Source organism: Symphodus melops, assembly GCF_947650265.1.
Source record: "Symphodus melops genome assembly, chromosome: 20".
Taxonomy (NCBI): Eukaryota; Metazoa; Chordata; class Actinopteri; order Labriformes; family Labridae; genus Symphodus; species Symphodus melops.
In genome coordinates this window covers 5,047,738-5,067,153 of record NC_136710.1, presented here as the reverse complement: position 1 = coordinate 5,067,153, position 19,416 = coordinate 5,047,738, and the positions used below count along the sequence as shown (strand labels likewise).

At 40.4% G+C, this 19,416-nt stretch overlaps 1 protein-coding gene across 1 annotated transcript; it reads right to left on the bottom strand.

The window, feature by feature from the left end:
- Positions 1-2,284: 2,284 nt before the first annotated feature.
- On the bottom strand, positions 2,285-11,921 carry LOC306841925 (large neutral amino acids transporter small subunit 2-like). The gene is made up of 2 exons (XM_079371953.1): positions 11,082-11,921; positions 2,285-2,519 (listed from the first exon to the last, which is right to left on the bottom strand). The coding sequence occupies exons 1-2, from the start codon at positions 11,215-11,217 to the stop codon at positions 2,311-2,313; spliced, it is 345 nt and encodes a 114-aa protein (XP_079228079.1). The 5' UTR covers positions 11,218-11,921; the 3' UTR covers positions 2,285-2,310.
- Between the last annotated feature and the right edge of the window lie 7,495 nt (positions 11,922-19,416).

Sequence of the window (19,416 nt, the reverse complement as noted above, 5' to 3'; positions counted from 1 at the left end):
TGTGTGTGTGTGTGTGTGTCCACCTCAACTCTCAATGCACAGTAACGGCTGTTACATTTACTTTTAAATGCTTATATGTCTTTACTGTATTCTAAATAAATACTGTATAAGTCATTCAACAGGAGAATAAGAACATTATAGCATGTCAAAGGATTATAATTTGTCATGCTAATGCAAATTTTGTGTGTAAAGACGCCCTATATGTGGTGCCCCATTTCAATGTTTTAATTGCTGTGTGTGTGTGTGTGTGTGTGTGTGTGTGTAAAACACATTTGGCTTCCTATCAGAGATTCAGAGTTTGGAACAAGGTCCGAAAGTGATCGCAGAATTGGTTCGACTTTGCTTTCTTCGACACCAGGCTTATATTGACTATAAGACAGATAATAGATAGATAAATGTACTTTATTGATCGCAGGCTGGGAAATTGTGGAGAATTAATTATAAATGATTTAGTTTTATTTATTCAGTCCAACATCACAATCCTACTCTAACCAGTGTAATACCTCCTGTGGTATCTATAGCAGGGTGGAACACATCTTACTCGTCTGACATAACAAAAAGCCTTTGTACAGGAACATTGTCCATTCAAGCTGCCTTTGAGCAAACATATAAGTGCTTCCCTTTAGCTCGCTTACACAAGGGGATGTGAGTATTACACTTGATGCAGTTATTGACTTATACGCACATGCTTACACAACACGGCCCCTTTAAATACATAGGGATAAAAGGAGCAGGACAACAACAACAAACACCCCTTGAATGCAGATTATTTATCCTAGACAGATGGCACAGGGAGACGCTGTGGCCCCGACACTTCTGAAGCTGTGAACTACAAAGTCTCTGGAGGTAAAACTTCATTGATGTGTATTGATAGCCCATACAAAGGGACAAAAACAATCAATGGCTGTTTTGTCTGGGTGAATTCCTCTCCCAAAATACCCTGATAATACGAATCCTTTTGAAAGTTGAAAAAACAATGGTCTAATCTGTGTTTACAGTCCGGGCAAAAAAGGCACTGTGTGTGAAATCTACGCTAACAAACGATATTGTTTTGAGGGAAATGACCCTAGTGTGGTTCCCAAGCATTTACTGTAAGCACCTTTACCTTAAAGCTGACCGTTTACAGATGTACAGATGAACGGGAAAAGGCGGTCCCCCCCCGCCCCCGACCTCTCAGACATATGTGAAACTATGCTGCGGTTGTGGGAGTGGATAACTTAACAAGTGAGTCAGAATTCGATTTATGTGGGTTTGATATATTTTATACAACCCACCCCAAGTCACTACTTGCCAATGATGGAAGCTCTATCAGTGGCCATATGCTTTACAATATATTTTTATTTTAATTTAACCAGGAAGAAAAAAACTCCTTGAGATTAAAAATCTGAGAGTGTCCTGGTATAATGGAGGTACCTCTCCACCACTTGATTTCATAAGGTTTATTAAAAATCTTTCCCAGTTATATGACCGCATGCAACAATGATATTAACTATTGGTTTCACATGGGAATTGCCTTAAAGTCTACCAGATGAGTGCAATGTTTGATTTGACCCATCCAACTCTCCGACCACTTCGCCAAGAATACATATGTGCGATTAATGCTAAATCTACAGACTTCAATCCCACGTGAAACACCAAGCTGGAGTCCAGAAGTGACACTAGAGGGGTGAGCAGCCGCTGTCAAATCGGACGTATTTGACAAGTCAGCAACGAAAACAAGCTGTTTACGTACATCTTATTTCTGTGCTTCAGTACTTTGTACTTTGTCACACAGGCAGGCCCGTCAGACAGGATAAAGAGAACTATCTAGACATGTTGGTATGCTCTCCCTAATCCATGTCAAATTATCTTTGACTGTTTTCAGAGGCCCCTTCATCTAGAAAACTGGGTCATGTACTTATTAGAAAGCACTTCTGAATTATTGGGCTTTACTTGGAGAACCTCAGTGACCAAAGAATGAGTGAAAATGTCTGTTTTAAATCAGACAGGACAAAACATTTCATAGTCTGAAAGATAAAACACATCCTTTTCAAAAGTAGTAGCAGAAATGAGGGGGGAAAAAACGAAACTGGATGAAACTGTTCAACTGCTCAACCAACAAAGCTCTTTACACGAAAAACCACATACCCATGCGTGACACCCATGTTTCCTGTGTGACATATATTCATTCAGGTTTTCCCCTTTTGAAAACAGCTTTTCAATTTCATTTGTAACTGACTTACTGCTTCCTTAACGTTACTAGAAACACTGAAACCCCCCTCTGGTAGTTTCTTTACGGTATATGCAGATGACTGAGTGTTAAGTGCCCACTCACCCTGCAAGCCCTCCAAAGATGTCCTTGACATAAGAGTAGTCTCCCCCAGACTTGGGGATGGTGACACCCAGCTCAGCGTAGCACAGCGCTCCGATGGCGGTGATGACACCTGTGACGATCCAGACGATCAGGGCCACGCCCACAGAGCTGGCATTCTCCAGCACCCCCTTCGGACTGACGAAGATACCTGAGCCGATGATGTTACCTGTGGGAGAGAAGAGGTGTCGGATTGAGGAGGAGGGTTTTGGTAGCGTTGTTTTTCACATGGTCGTAACGTTACAGTGCGAATAAACTGAATTTGAAGCAATGGTTGTGTCGTCACACTCACGTGTCTTAAAACGTTGCTAAAAATGAACAAACACATACATACAAATATTGAGGAATACATTTATTCGGGATATTTTATCTGTACAAAGAGTACTGAGTTAGAACAGAATGTATATTAGCCTAGCTTAGCATAAAATCTAGAATCCAATCCAATCCAACTTTATTTAATTAAGCACCTTAAAACAACCACAGCTGACCAAAGTGCTGTACAATAAAACAAAAGTTAAAAAAGGCATAATACACAGTACACAATAATTTAAAAGATATAAAAATGCTATAAAATAAGTAAAATACATAAAATAAATAAAATCATCTTACTCGGTGACAAAGGCCAGGGAGAAGAGATGGGTTTTAAGACACGATTTAAAAACAGACAGAGAAGAGGCCTGTTTAAGGGGGAGAGGAAGGTCGTTCCAAAGTTTAGGAGCCGCAACAGAAAACGCACGGTCCCCTCTGAGCTTCCGTTTAGTTTTGGGCACCCTCAGGAGCAGCTGATCAGCTGACCTGAGGGTGCGGGACGGTGTGTACGAGTGTAGAAGCTCAGAGAGGTATGGCGGGGCAAGACCATTTAGGGATTTAAAAGCAAATAAAAGAATTTTAAAATGGATCCTAAAATGCACAGGCAACCAGTGGAGGGAGGCTAAAATGGGGGTAATGTGGTCATATTTACGAGTGCCAGTTAAAAGACGTGCAGCCGCATTTTGTACCATCTGGAGACGGGCGATGGAGGACCCACTAACCCCCACATACAAAGCATTACAGTAATCCAGCCGAGTGGTCACAAAGGCGTGGATTACTGTCTCGAAGTGCTGCCTCGGAAGAATGGGCTTTATTTTGGCCAGCTGCCTTAAGTGAAAGAAGCTTGACTTGACAACAGCCTTAATCTGATTGTCAAGCTTTAGCTCAGGGTCCATTTTAACCCCTAAGTTTGTGATGGACTGCTTGGAATACTGGGCCAAGGAACCCAGATCCACATGAGGGGCCCCAGAGGTACCACCAAAAACCATCACTTCGGTTTTATTGTCATTAAAATTTAAAAAATTAAGAGCCATCCAGGCTTTTATGTCCTCAAGACACTCGAATAATACTCGAAGAGAGTATTCACTGTTCTTTTTAAGTGGAACATAAATCTGACTGTCATCTGCGTAACAATGGAAAGAAATGCCATGTTTCCTGAGTATAGAACCGAGTGGGAGCAGATAGAGAGAGAAAAGGAGAGGGCCAAGAACTGAGCCCTGTGGGACTCCACATGTGAGAGGAGCAGAGGAGGAAGAAGAGTCACCAAGGCTAACACAGAAGGTTCGATGAGACAGGTATGACCTGAACCAATCCAGTGCTGTGCCCCTGATGCCCACCCAATTCTCCAAACGAGAGATCAGGATCTCATGATCCACAGTGTCAAAAGCAGCAGTCAAGTCTAAAAGAACAAGGATAACACAGTCACCGGAGTCTGTAGCTAAAAAGACATCATTAAAAACTCTGATAAGAGCTGATTCAGTGCTGTGCAGGGGTTTAAAACCGGATTGGAAAACCTCTAAAATATTATTTTGCTCCTCCAGAAATGCCATCAATTGAACGTGAACTACCTTTTCTAGGGTTTTAGAAAGAAAAGGCAGTTTGGAGATCGGCCTAAAGTTAACAAGAACTGCAGGATCCAGACCAGGTTTTTTAATCAGAGGTTGTACTACTGCATGTTTAAACAGTTCAGGGACAACACCTGAGGACAGGCTGCTATTAATGACTGCAGTAACAGATGGCCCTACAGTGGGGAAAACTTCTTTAAGTAGCCGAGGAGGAAGAGGATCATTTGGGGAACCTGAGGGTTTCAACTGACCAACAATTTCCTGTAAGGAAGTCAAAGTCACAGGCTCAAACTGGTCAAAGACAGCAGAGCAAGGGATGGAGATTGAAGGGTCATAAGCAGGGACTGAGATTTGAGCCCTAGCACAAGCGACTTTATCAATAAAAAAGTGAAGAAAGTTTTCACAGACAGCAGGAGAGGCTTCCATGCCAACAGTCTGTGGGGCATTAAGAATCCTGTCAATAGTGCTAAACAAAACACGAGGCTTGTGACAGTTTGACAGAATAATATCTGAGAAATGTTTTCTTTTTACATCTTTTACAGTTTTCTGATAGCGACACAAGCAGTCTTTTAATATTTGAAAAGACACCTGCAGTTTGTCTTTTTTCCATTTGCGCTCTGCTCTACGGCACTCACGTCTGACAGCATGAGTGGTGTCGTTCAGCCAGGGCTCAGATTTAATTCTGGAAACAGGCAGAAACAGCTCTCCTTGTACATAAACAACTCTGGGGCTCACAAATTTACTCCAGGAATGTGGTGTACTTGCTAAATATATTTTAAAATGTTTATGTATATTTAATGAAGCCGGTTAAGGCAGCAAACCTCACCGGGACAAGACGACTGAAATTAACTCTATTTGATTATTACATGTCGAGCAATGACTGCAGCCAAGTACGTATTCTTAAAACCCACAAACTTGTATGGTCCTTTTTACATTCCAGTTTTTGTCCAGAATAAATGACTGAAATAAAACATATTGTATGGTAATGAACGACCTAAAACTGTTCAGGATTCTCTTAACGAAAGTCAAATCTTAGAAAACAAACTTGTATAGTCCTTAAATTTTGCTACATCTCAGTTTGTAGTGCCTTTATTTTGTTAACTTTTAATAGTTAATAAGGGGCTTCTTATTAAGCACCGTCAACCCTTGAGGGCAGAAAGACAAAAGGACGAGGGAAAAATAATGAGTCAGACGGGAGTAGACGGGAAAGAGGAAGAATGAGAGAACAGCGATGAATCTGGGAACCTCTAATCTGCTGACTCTGCAAAGACTTGTGAGCAAATGAAGCAAGAGAGCGAGCGGGGTGAAAGAGTGCAACGAGGGAGGAGGTATAAAAGGTAGACGGGGGGAGAATAATGCCCTGACAGGTTCAATGAGCATCAGAGTGCCATGCGGTTTACACAAGAGGTAAAATATGGAGGGACAGACGATTGAGTCCTGGTCCAACATTAAAAAGACGCTCCTTTTTGATGGGGCCCCGACAAAGTAGAGTTCAGAAGTCAGGAGCCCATGATCAGATTCAGTCGACAGGGTTGACGGTGCTTGAACTCAACAGCCAATAAAAATGGAGCTATAGGGTCAAAGATTGAAGGTTTATTAATCCTAACAGGATGAAAGGCTAGGTGACATTTTACAGTACAAAAGTCAAAGGTTTAAATGATAATGTTTCCTGCTTCAACTGCCAGTGAACTACAATATTTAACGTGTAGCTATTTATGGAGCTAGGTGCTTTTAGAGTCTACATGCTAGTGGTCTGTTACATCTCGTCTTTACTTCGTCTACCAACTTTTGTCATTTTTTCAAGTTCAAAGTCGTTCAATTACACGCAAATCTGGATTGCTTTTTATTTCAGATCTCTTCTAACTTTTTCAAATGGTTGAACTTTTCACAACTCGTGTTCATACTGAGATCAGAAACATTATAAATGGGCTTCAGAAATAATGATTAAAACTACCGTGAAGAACTTCCTGTTTATCATGATTTTGGTGCCCATGCGGACAAAAAGTGGTTAATCTGTTCTCTCTGCTGATTTTCTCCTTCATGTTTTCTTGAAAAGCAAATTACCATTACAAGAGTACAAAAAAAAAAAGCTGTTTCAGTAGCCCGCACCTAATCAATCTGACCAACACCTTACCCCTTCCAGCAGTTTTAGACATTACAAATAAGTTTATAGAAGTGATCGATCTTGTAGCTGATGGTCTCGCTTGCGTTTATTGGTCACAGAGAGGCATTCACATTTGTTCAACTTTAAGATCATCCATATGCAGCACGTGCGGGACACGAGAGGAGCTTGTGTAACTCCAGTTAGAGCCAAGGTAAAAGGTATAAAAACTCGACAACAAACTATCATACTCCAGATTACGTTGACGTTTTTATGGCTGCTGTGGTCTTCACTGTGTGACCTTACAAGGGACTGGGGGGGGGGGAGAGACTACCATGCACTGACTCAGCCCTTCTACAACAAACTCCCTGATGTGCTTCTGCAAGAACAACTTTTGACCACTTTGCAGAAACAAATAAAGGCAACCTGTTGCTGCTGGATGATTTAAATGTGCTTTGAAAGGTGGAGGAGCAAATGTGCACGCTTGCATGTGTGCTCCTGTCATGTGCACCATTGCACAGTGTGTGAGACATGCTGACCAACATGGAATCTTATGTTTCCTGTTCTTGTGGCGGTTTTCACATCCTTTAGTCTCCAAACAGGCCAAGAGGAAAACATGACTATGTCAAAACACTGTCTCTTTCTTGACCTTGATCTGAGCCCAGCTGCATGTTCGTAACAACTATAAGAGGACTAAAGACTAAACTTTGGCAGCACTTGAGGTCAAATCTGTCCGTGTGACTGTGAGAAATTTCCGGACAGAATCGTATTCGCGTAACAAATCTCTGCAGGACTTTAGCCGCTTTTGTTTGTTTTGTTTTTAGGATATTTTGATTTGCTCCTTTGTTGTTGGATTGTGGTTTCACAACGGAAGAGGCTTGGTTCCAGGCATGCTCCAGGAGCACATTTCTGTTCCTTTGTGACTTTGTTTTATCTTTCTCAGCTGGAAGTTTTACAGAATTGAATGTTAATGTCTCATTAAAAGTTTTTAATATCTCAGTCATGCTTATATTAGAATTTTTGTTTATTTATTAGTTTTTTAAAGAACTAAAATGCAGTTGTATTTGTGATGTAATCTCCCTATTATTTATTTACTTAAATAAATAGAAAAATTTTAGAAAACAGTGCAAAAAATCATGCATAACCAACATTTACCTGACAGATTGAACCAATAAGAGAAATGGCATGGTGTGTTTTTTTGTGTCAAGGCCTCCATGACTCTTCTCACACAAGCAGCAGACAGAATATTAACGAGCTCTTTGTGTGTGTTTTTTTGTGCAGCATTATGATATAACACTAATCGGCCTTTATAAAAACCTGCAAGATTAGTTCTTGCATTTCCTCTCAGCTGTAAATCTCTGTTCAAGCAGCCGACAAGCCGAGGCAAGCTGCTGCTTGGACCACAGCCAGACCCTCACAGACCCTCCAGGCCCCCTTGTGCTTCTGTAAATTGAGTGTTAGTTATTATTACACCGAGGTAATTTAAGAGAGGGGAGGAAGCAAAAAAAGAAAAAAAAAATTCATTCAACATTAAGTCAGCTCGCTAGTGATGAAGCCTTTGCAGTTAGAGTCATATTAGGAAACCTAAACATGAATATTATTCATTACTTTATAAATAGAATTCAAGGTGTAGTAGTTTTACATTTATATCACAGCTGTGGGCTCCTTACCATGTATGGGTGTGATATGATGGCTATCTTGGTTGCGCATCCTAACCTAGCTCAGTGACCCAGATATATTCTAACCTTACAACAAGCAGAGCATCCATTTACAAGCTAGGCTAATTCTACCTGGAGCTAGCAACACAGTCTTGTCTGTTGTCCTTTGATCACCAGAGAAACCTACATTTTCAATAACAAACTTATTTTCAACAGCTTTGAATAACTATTCCTTAAATTAAAAACACAAAAATGGGGCTGGATTGTGCGGTTAAAGAACACTCATTGCTAGCGTTAGTTAGCTTTGCCCTATGTTACACTCCTTGCTAGCAGCAGGCAATTGTTGTTTGCAAACGTCATCTGATGATTTATCTTAATTGAATTACTCTACGCTTTAGCAGACATTGTGTTTATTATTCTGTACAGGCTACTACTTTGAAGAAGAAGAAACACGCGCATGTTTTTACTGGGATAATAAATGATGTCATTTGATTGGTACATTGACTGGCGTACTTGCTAACACTGGATTGCATTAGCGGCAGTAGGCCTATTGGTGGCATATTCAACGCATGATTAAAAAAGTATCCTAACATTTCTCTTCAATTCAAGCAAAATTTGTTAAGCAACAAAATGGCATTTCAGATAAGAGTCTACTTGAGGCCTGGCTTGGCGAGGCGAGCTAATGAACCATTATAAACAGGACGGGGCTTCTTATAAGTGGCCAAAAGTAAACCTCTAACTCCAATTCCTGCCTATTATGTTTAGCTCTACTGTACAATGGACCAAAAAACTGTTTGCCCCCCCCAACACACACACACTGTCCCTGCCTTTTAAGTGGAAACTCAGTGGGGCATGTTCCCAGGAAAGGATCAGACGAGTCACCTGAGCTCACGTCTCTCTCGCACATGACCTATCAAGGACGAAAACAAAAGAGCCTCAAGGCCAAGAGCAGTCTAGTGACTTTGGGGAGGAGCTGTTGTGTACTCTGGACGACCATAAAACTCTCCCTTAAGATTTTAATCACTGACTGTCTCAAGATCAATAAAGTCATTCAATTATCTGAATATTGCAGCATAGAAATGATCAAAGGTGGGGCTGCAGAGAAAAGATGAACATTATCTGTGGGTTTAAATGAAGCATGTTATAGCTCTTTAATGACTTGTCAATAGATTGTAAATAATATCAGAGGATAATCATTGATAAAAGATCTTCTGTGCTAAAACTGCGGGATGAAGGGAGTTAGTTACAACATTGCAATGCCAAGGTTGCTCCTTATCTCTCCCTGTTTTCTCTCTCTCTCTGTGTCTCGGGAGTTCCCACACTCTCATTCACTTTTTTTTCCTCCTGTTACCGTGGAAACAACCCCTCCTCTCCCTGTCTCTCTCTCTCTCTCTCTCTCTCTCTCTCTCTCCTTGGCTCAGCCAGTGAAGGTCAACACTGAGACCACACGCTCGGCCGTGCCCACCTGGTGCAACCTGGGCCACATTTATCTCAATGTTCGAATCAATCGATTAATCTGTCGCCTGATGTTGTTTGTTGTCTGTGATGAATGGTAAACAGCCGCTCACAGAAACTCTGCTACTGTGCGCTTGTGTCACATGGATAAGGTCTTAAAGGCAAAATGAACTCTTTTTATTCTATACAGTTAATCTAAATAATCTACAAAATTGTCGGAACAGGTTATTGGCAATGATTGTGATAATTGATTTTTCATTCTAGTTAGCCTCTAAGGGGATTAATAAATGTTGCCTTTTTGAAGCTTTTCCAATATATAGATATGTATGTTTTCTTTTGTCTAATGAGAGATGATGTTGGTTACACAAAATTAATCTTTTTAAGTCAGGATTTTGGAATGATTACTTTCTTCTGGCATTTGAGGGACCAAAATGCCCATGCTATCAATCAAACACAATTATCAATTTAACTGGCTGCAGCTTTGATTTGAAGACAAGAAGCGTCTTGGCCTCTACTGATACAACTGTTTTTTCATTTTGTTGTCTTTTTCTTTTTTTAAACTTTTTATAAGAGTAAGTACATTGAAGAGACATTAATTTTCCATTCACAGTTGAAAAGGACACTTTTCATTGAAGAGTTGCACCAGCACATGCCTGTAATATAAGCCGCTGTCTTACTCATTCCATATATGTAAGTAACTTATCTCATCTACCTAATTAAAAACAAAAAAACAACTATATTTAGAGCAGCCAAGTTAAAAAGGAAGAAGTCTATTTTGGCTCTTTGAAACCAAGGCAATGGATTTTCAGGGTAATCAGTTTTCTTCTGCTAAAAAGGGAATCTTTAAATCATCAATCAGCATATCTTGTCATCATTTCCAATAATATCATATTTTTAGTTATTCCATAAAATGATTAAAAAGGCTTTTTAATCAGATCTAGATTCCCCACATGTCTATAAAAATGATGCAATGAAAGAGTGGAGTAATTCATGAGCCCACGTGCTGCCACCTCACTGAGTCAATGTCAGTCATGTGACCGAGAAACCTGCTGTGAATGGACCATAGTCCTCTGAGTAAATGTGATGAAATCATCATCCTCTCTATCATCAGAACTGGCCATGCTCCACAGAAACGATGAAAGCTTAACTGATGAAAGACTGCAGAGGGTGTGTGCCTTTTTTTCAGATAGTCATCACATGTGTATCCAATTAAAAAAAAATAAAAAAGAACACACCTTTGTTAAACCCTCGTAAATCCCTGTTTGTAGAACTGTGAAAACGTGTTTAAACTTGATTTAAGATCCCTGAATCGTTTTTAAAACACATGCGTTTTATTTCAGCTCCCAAATCTTAAACACATATTAATTGAATGGTGAAGAATTATCCTAATGGAGCTCTTACTATCCCTTCCTCTTTTCCTCCATATTGTCTCCCCATCACATCTATTTCTCCTCTTAATTTCACTCACACTTTTAAGACTTTCTGAGGCGCGTTCAGGGACTGTAGGATAATTGAAAGCCAATGTGGCCGACCGTAGAAGAGGGAAATTTAAACGCCAATATATGAATAGTTGTTGGCGAATTAGGACCAAATGGTGGCACGCTATTACAGCCTGTGGTATAAATAACAATCAAATCACTTACCAACAATAATACCACAGGCGCTCACAAGCCCAATCTCCTTCTTGAGCGCAACACCTCCTCCAGACTCCTTCTCCCCGCCGGCAGCATCCTTTGCAGACCCGGACGTGCTGGTACGTTGTCTGGCACCGTCTGTCATCTTGGTGGCTGGACTTCACTTCTTTTTTTGTTTTATTTCGTTGGTGTTTTATCTTCTTTTTTTCCCTCCTCCTCGCAGCACCTGATGTTGTGCCGAGTGCTGGTCACCTTTGAGTGTAAAAAAAAAAAAACCAACCCACGTTCACTGAAGCAGCGTGGAGTCCTTATCTGATAGGGGAAGTTGATTGCAGTTGCGCTGTCAGTGCTCTGTGACCATGTGGATTCGCAAAAATGTCAGGAATTAAAATCATTCAACAGCAGCTAAGGTTGTAAAGTGTGCGTAAAACTGTGCGTTTGCGTGCCTAAACGGTGCGCAAAAATCCTCCTCTGTAACTGTTACTGTAACGTCTCTTCAACTGCCTGGTGTCACAGGTGGTGCTCTACGTCACAGGCTACGCAAACATCGAGTCCGATAGTGAGGCGAGAAGCGCATATTCCATCGACCTTCCTTCCTTCCACGAAGAAAAGTAAAAAATAAATGTCTAGGTCCTTTAAGTTGCTTCTAACGTGAACAGCAAAAAACAGGAACCCCAAAAAAGCTCTCACTGCTTCTTTGTTCCAGGTGTGAAAGGAAGAGACCAAAACATCCTCTCCAAAAGTTGAAACAGAAAAGTGCACTTAAAATGAAAGTCTCTCAGGCCCGCTCAAGAAATACCTGACCTGTGTTTGGCTTGTTGCTATCGTTGGTTGTGTTTGAATAAATTCATGTTGTCCCTCTTATGAGTACAGTAGCCACGCCCTCTTTCTTCCTCCTTTCATGCAGAGCTTGTTTTCTTCCTTCTAAAGACCCTCCCTTTTTCCCTCCTTTACCCCAACCATCAGCTGTTCTTTTACATGTTATCCTGCTGCTTCCCTCACACACCTTCCACTCATGAAAATCCTACTCTTTCAAAAATCCTGCCTTCATTTTTGTTTATTTTTTCCACCTTTTCTGTTACTACTACTACTACCTTTTTTTTTAAACCTTCATATGTTGTCTGTTGGGCTCACGTGCAGACTCTGCATAGGCTCTCTCTCTCATTCACACTTATTATTCAAGATGTAGCAGAAGCAGGTGTCTAAATTTAGCTACTCAAGCCAGACCACACTCAACATGATGCAAGACTGCTGATGTATTTCCATCTTGTACGCATGTAGCCCCATTACGCAGGATCTAAAAAACTACCCATCCCATGTTACTGTACACACCCTGCATAGAGCCAAACAAATAGATAATAAAAAGCTTCTATTGTTGTTGACGTCCAATTATTGTTCAAATTCAATATTTGCACTGGAGGTTTCATTCATGTGCATGCAGGTGTTTTCTGTGCCTTTCGTTCATGATGGAAGTTGAAGCCGAGCTGCGAAATTATTTTACACTGAGGTATTGGTGGTTCAATATAAGCCTTCTTACTTCCTTAAATAGTTCCAGTGTCAAAGTGGCTTTCTCTTTAAAGTTGGATTTGCAGAGAAAGAGGAAATGTTATTTCCTTGTTTAAAATTTTTTACTGATACAACAAATGGATGGAAGTAAAACAGGGACTGCATTTACAAAACCTTATAATGTGCAGACTTTTTGCAAAGGAACAAACAGTATGGCTGTTTTTACTGTTTCAGTGGCTACCTATTCTGATTTCATTTCTATAAAGTTCAACATGCAGTCGTTACACATTTATTTCAGAATATGATGTACAGTACTGTATATTTTTTCTTCTCTATTCATGTGTATGAATGACCCTTTCCAATCCCGTTCATGTCATGTTTGTATATAACAGACAATGACAGGAAACTTGCCTACTGCCCACACAGACAGCTGAATTTCTTCTTAGAAAATGCAATAACTGACAGCATTACTCAGTGTTTCCTTCAGAGGGTTCAGTGTTCAAGGAAGCTGCAGCTGCACAGTCGCATGCAAGGAGGTGGCTTGGACTTTAGTTTGTGTCTAATATACTGTATTTTGCTGTTTCATCTTCAGATTCAGCTGAACGACCCCCATGCTTGCCTCATGACACACAGCGCCGAACAAAAGCCGATGAGTGACGCAACTTCAGTCTCCCCGAAACTTAGACTTCCAGTTTTGTTCTTTGCTGAGTGGAGAGAAAAACAAAGTCACCTGAATCAACCCGACTGACTCTTAACTACCTCTCGCATGCTTGTGTTCCTCTCTCCTTCCACCTCTGACCCAGATTCTTGTCTTCGACTCTCTGTACTCTTGCTCTCTCTGAATGGTTGGAGTTCTGCATTGTAGAAATGGCGCTAAATGTTCTCATCAGTCAGTGAAGCAGGAAGAGGTACACACTGTGATGACACCGCACACTCATGGTGCACGTGCTTGACTATTAGGAAACAGGTCAGTTGGCCAGTTTGTTGACACTTTCGGGACAAATATCACCTATCTGGAACATTTTTTAAGTCAGCTGGGTCCAGCCTGGTGTTGGTGTGTCCTTTGAATGCTCTTTTATTGTAACCACAATCATAATCATAAAAGGTTCCTGGTTCATACAGTCTTCACTGACATCTGCAATGACACTAAGCATGTAGCCAAAAAATAAAAAGCTTAATATTTCTGTTTTTCATCAATGAAATTATTTACTAGCTAAGGTATCCCTGTTAGCAACATGCTACATCCAATCAACACTGGACATAAGTGTTACAACAGGGATATCTTTAATGGCTTTTGAATATCATGAAGTACTGCAAATGGTTGTTTCCTTCCACGGACATGACCAATCAGTCATCAGGATGGCTTTATGATCAAACACAATGAACCTTTAAACAGCTTCCTTTTGTCATTGTTGACATGATTAGATGTCTTCTGAGTGCATCATTTCTAAACAGAAGATAACAGCTATGATTAGAAATATCACCAGGTAATAGTAATAGGTAATAAAGCACGCCAATAACTTTGGCTAAAGGCTTCATGAGTCAACCAAGAGGTTCGTGGGAAGTTGCTAAAGAAATGCAGAGACTTAAGGGAGTGATTTTCTGAGGCGAAGGTGGAGGCGTGGCGGTGAGGTCTAAACTTCAGAGGTATGTCCTGAGTCAGCTGTTTTTTTATCACTGTGGAAGGTTGACCCTGGACCTTTTTCTCTGGTAGTGCCGCACACTTCTTCTTCATAGTGTGGAGGACGATGACATGGAGCATCACCAATAACTGTACTTACTGAACACACATTAGACTGCTTTAATCTTTGTCTGTGGTGAAAACATTTTATTAGATTTTTCTAAAACACAGATTTAATGATGGGACCTCTCTCACACACATTCCACCTTGGCATGATGTAATCATCCTAAACATATCGGACACACACACACACACACACACACACACACACACACACACACACACACACATACATAACCTAACATATGTTCACACACAAATACACAACCCTGTGGCAGGTGACAGATCAGCTGGGGAAAGGCATGGAGATTCTCCAGATCAGGCTGTTAATGAGTGACCCTGCTGTTTCAGGTTGTTTGCTGCTCAGTGGCTGGAAAATTGGAACAATAACATGCAAACAGAGAGGTAATGGGTGTGGAGCTGGGCGGACAGAAAGCAGGGAGATGGAGGACCAGACTAATAGCAAAGGCTGGATCACAGAAGCGATTTTAATATCAGTGACAATGTTGGTTGGGGCAGAACTACCAGTTATCAAGACTAAATATATGTGGTGGAGACATCTAAATGTACCTCAGCTGAGGTTTAGAGGGATGATTGAAAGATTAATACAAGGTGTTCACGAGTGTAATCAATACATGACATGTTGGCTTCTTCTTTGGATCTGACATTCTTTCCAAAAACTTTGGAAAGATGGTCGTAAAGTCAAACTAACGTTTCAGTCCCTGCAAAAGTAACAAGAATAAGAGCCAGCGTCGCACACACACGTCTTCAGCTCATCTAAATTCACTGATACTGTAGGTGTAAAACACGAGCATGATGCAATGATTCGCCGTTTTGAACGCAGTACTTGTGTGCACGAATATTTATTACAGTATAAGCTCCTATCAGATTCCTTCTTTGTTCACTACTTTCATCCTGATTGATATGTATGCTGTTCAGAGGATTACAATCCTTAAATCCCAATCATGATTATACAACAAAAAGTTATTTTAAATCATTTCTGCACCATTTAATGTAATCTGACATTCAGTCATAAAACCTTAATTTAATGACTCTGATCTTTCAGACTCTGACTTTGGTCCGATTCAGCAGAAGCCAATTAAACAAGAGATGAAAGAGAGGAGATTATTTCTCGTTCAAACTGATAGTGACACATCGACAAGGTCTCAGGAGAAAGCAGGAAGAAGAATTGTGTTGATAACGTCCTGATAGACGGCGAGCCTACAGAGCCTGGAAGTGAGCCAGAACAGTAAGAATCCACTTCACTGAGCCGACTCCTCCGTACGGTGTCATTGAAGTTACCGTTAGCCTCAGTATGGAGAAAAGAAAATCAAGACATAAAACCAGACATGAACTGTTAACTATTTACTTCATTGTTTTGATTTTGTCTTACAATAACATCTAATTAACTCTTACATTTTTATCTCCAAATTTTGTCCTTTTTTTTAGGCATGGGGGATTTTACATCTTCATTGTAAAAGATAGTGGATAGGGTCAAAAATAAAAGGAAAGAGAGAGAAAGGAATGACATCTGGGAAAGAAGCTACAGGTTGGATTCAAACCCCCGCTGCCAGCTTTGAGGACTATACTGACTATACTACCGTACATGCAATGTGCAAATTAACCACTAGGCCACCGGTGCCTCCATCATTTTGACTTTTAATCTATGAAATACAAAACTTTTATCAAGCAGTTGTGTCTTATAAAGGGGACGTTTACTTTAAATTCCCCTTCTATACCTTGACAAAGAATGAAGCCCTGAATGTTTTGGTTCCTCTTTTCCTGATACCTTTAGATTATTTCCTGCGATTCCAAATGTAATTCTTTTTTTTTCTCAATATTAGAGTTTACAATTTTCAATGTGTCCAAATGTTGTTTTGTTAAACTGAAATACCAGCCAATCAAAGACAAAGGCCGAGAATAAGAAATCAAGAGGGTATTCATCAAGTGACTGCTTTGTGTGATTGGATGATGCTGAAGTGCAAACAGCTGATAATTAGTGTCATCAGTGAGCTGTTACTCAATAAAAGCTTCACAGTGATGAAAGGGCCTCTACCACTGTGACGGTTTTAATGGGATAATAGGCTGTTGATGGATGCTCAGCTTGAATGTCTCTGATAATATTTTCAGGGTATTGTCTCCTAGTGAAGCATGATATTTCATTCATTAGAGTCACTGTTCTTTGCTGATTGATCATAGTTACAGTAAATGTTATTCCCCACCTTCATTGCAAGCAAAACCATCCTGCCTGTAATTTGATTATACTCCAGTGTTGCCAGGAGAACAACGACGTCTCAGCGTTTAAAACCCTGCACATTGGAATAAGGCGATCAACCAGGAGCACAAGTTAAAAGCAGCTTTTCTTGGGGTAATACCTCAGGGAGAAGGAGGTGGAGGAGGAGGAGGAGGAGGAGGCGTATCTGTTATGTCATTACTCCAAAAAGAAGTTGTGTCTATTTGGGGGAACATAGTGTAACAGTTTGAATCGAAAACATGCAAACAGCTCCTAGTTGTTTTGGGGTTTAGATTATGAAACATGTGCACACTTCTAGCTGTGCACATGTATGAAACAGGGAAACACATTTTATACTATAAATATGTACAAGTTGAAATTAAAAACACAGGTTTACTTGTTTTGTTTTGACACCAAATATAGAGCAGAGAGATGACACCTGTGCAACCATGTCCACGCCAATTTTTTTTTCCAGAAAATCTCCAAGACTTTAGATCCCGAGAACATGTTCACTCACAGACATGTGGACGCTTAATGTGACAGAACTGTCACTCAGTCCCGACATATCTATGAATACTTTACAGAAACATAAGCTGGGGTTGCCCAGTGGCCGAGGAAGGCCACGAAGGGGGGGGGGGGGAGAAATGTATAGGTGTTAAAAGAGGAGCAAAAAGTTGAAAAGTTTGGAGAGTGAATTTATGAGCTATGCATGAAAAAAAGAGGAATGTGTGAAATTACAGTGAAGGCTGAAGAGGGGAGAAGAGAGGAGAAACGGGCAGTGGTGAGAAGGGATAGAAGAGGAGAGGAGGGACTGACAAAAGGAGGTGTGTGAGCGTGGGGGGCGTGAAGATAGTAATAGGAGCCGTTTGTTTGTGTCCCTCAGAAACATATGAGTTCTTGGAACAATGTGTTCAAAAACACATGCTGAGATCGAGACCCAAACAAACTCACTCGTTCTCCAGAAGTGAGGATCGTCCACCTGTAAACACAGGAGTTAAAGATGAATGCTATGATCATTCACATGTGTGCTGCATGCAGGTCCAAAATGATCAAAGTGTGAAGTACACAATCCATGTGTGGTTTTTTGAATTGTGTTTTTTTTTTTTCTTTATTGCAAATGGCTGCACCCGTTACTTTGCATGCTCTCGGTTCATGTACATGTTAAAACGTATACGCTGTGAGGGGAAAAATACAATCTGACATTCTGAGTGTTTTTGTAGCGACGCACCGATCCACTTCATTTCCAGGATTTGCATACAAACAGGAAGCAGCAACAGCTGTCAGCTTTTCACAGGAAAAACTTTTGATCATACAGAAGGAGCTGGTTTAATCTCGTCTGAATGTTGTCATGGAGACAATCTGTGGACACTTCTTCCAGTTCAGTCTGAATGTCTTCAAAGTGAGAATGAAGTGCCCAATGTTGATGTTTCATGATCAGTGACGTGGATCGAGGACGTCAGTCTGATATTTGATATGTATATTTTGTCAACATCGGACCTGATAGTGATGTAAGATCAGAACGGTCCCATCTCTTCTTTTTTTTTTGTCGACTGTTTCAGGCCTTTCTTTCTTTCTTTCTTATTCATTTGTATAAAGAAGCAACAAAACTCAACACTTCCAAGTGCTCTAAATAAAACATTTTGTAAGTTATAATCATGTGTGATTTGCAATTTTCTTGCCTTTTAAAAAAACTTCAGGCCAGACTGAACTTGTCTGCGTCTTGTGTTATCAGGAGGTCACACCTTTAACAAAACGTTTTGCAGCAGACACACTTATGTCTCTCATCCGGCTCTTTGTTTACCCAGATCTGCAACATCTCTGTTGACTTAAAAAACAAACAAACAAGAAAAGCACGATTGCAGTGTCACACAGGAACAAAAGGAAACAAATAAATATTAGAGTTGTCAATTTGAATGCTTCATATAGCTGCACAAGTTTTGAGCTAACGGCAAAAGGCAAAGCCAAAAATAAACTTCCAAAGTGACACAGATATGATTCCATAGATGTTCTCCAAAGAAAATAGCAGTCAGCCTCTGAAGAAGTGGTTTGATGTTTGCAGTAATCCTGATCAGCTGAGCCAGCAGCTGAGTGTCACAGCACAGAGTTTTTTGTGTGTGTGAGTGTGTGTGTGTGTGTGTGTGTGTGTGTGTGTGTGTGTGTGTGTGTGTGTGTGTGTGTGTGTGTGTTGTACTCAGAGGTCCTCCAGCCGCTTCCTCTTTCAGGGAGTATGAACTGAGAACGACTTGTACAGATAAAAATATAGATCGGGATATATTTTCCCACAAAGAAGCACGTAGAGAGTCCTCTTTTGCTCCAGTCTATATGTGTGCATGTTTTCATGTTTCTCATGTTTCCAGATCATGTCTGACTGTCAGCAGTGCATGGACAAGGCTGTTTTTTATGAATCTGGCTAAATCCAGTTCATGCCGCCTCAAGAAACAGCCTCCTCAGCTTACCCGCTACCACTCCTCCCACCTTATCTATGTCATAACACCCCCCCACCTTTTCTCTTTTATTGTTCACTTTCTCCACTGTACTGCTCGATGTGCTTTCATTATAACTCTCTTCAGTCTTCTTTCTAAGTTTTTCCTCCTACTTTTCAGCATCAGCTCCTTCTGATTGTTTTCAACTTTCTTTCATAAAAAAATCATCTTTAAAGAATTAAAGGATGAAAATACAGCAGCAAGTCAAAAAAGGCAAAAAGTTGTTCTTTAAATTTTTCTTTATGTGTGGTGTGTATCAGCGATTATTTCCTCAATTTAGAAATGGCACACCAACAGAAGGATTGCAAAAAAAACTAGGACAGTAAGTTATTCCCAACTTTGACAATGGAACACCAATAAAACTGTACAGAACCAAACTGA

Bases quoted from the DNA above. Each gene is read 5' to 3' on its own strand.
- LOC306841925 (XM_079371953.1), bottom strand. From the start codon at position 11,217: ATGACAGACGGTGCCAGACAACGTACCAGCACGTCCGGGTCTGCAAAG. The intron at 2,520-11,081 runs GTAAGTGATTTG...TCTCTCCCACAG, and splicing joins CGCCTGTGGTATTATTGTTG to GTAACATCATCGGCTCAGGT.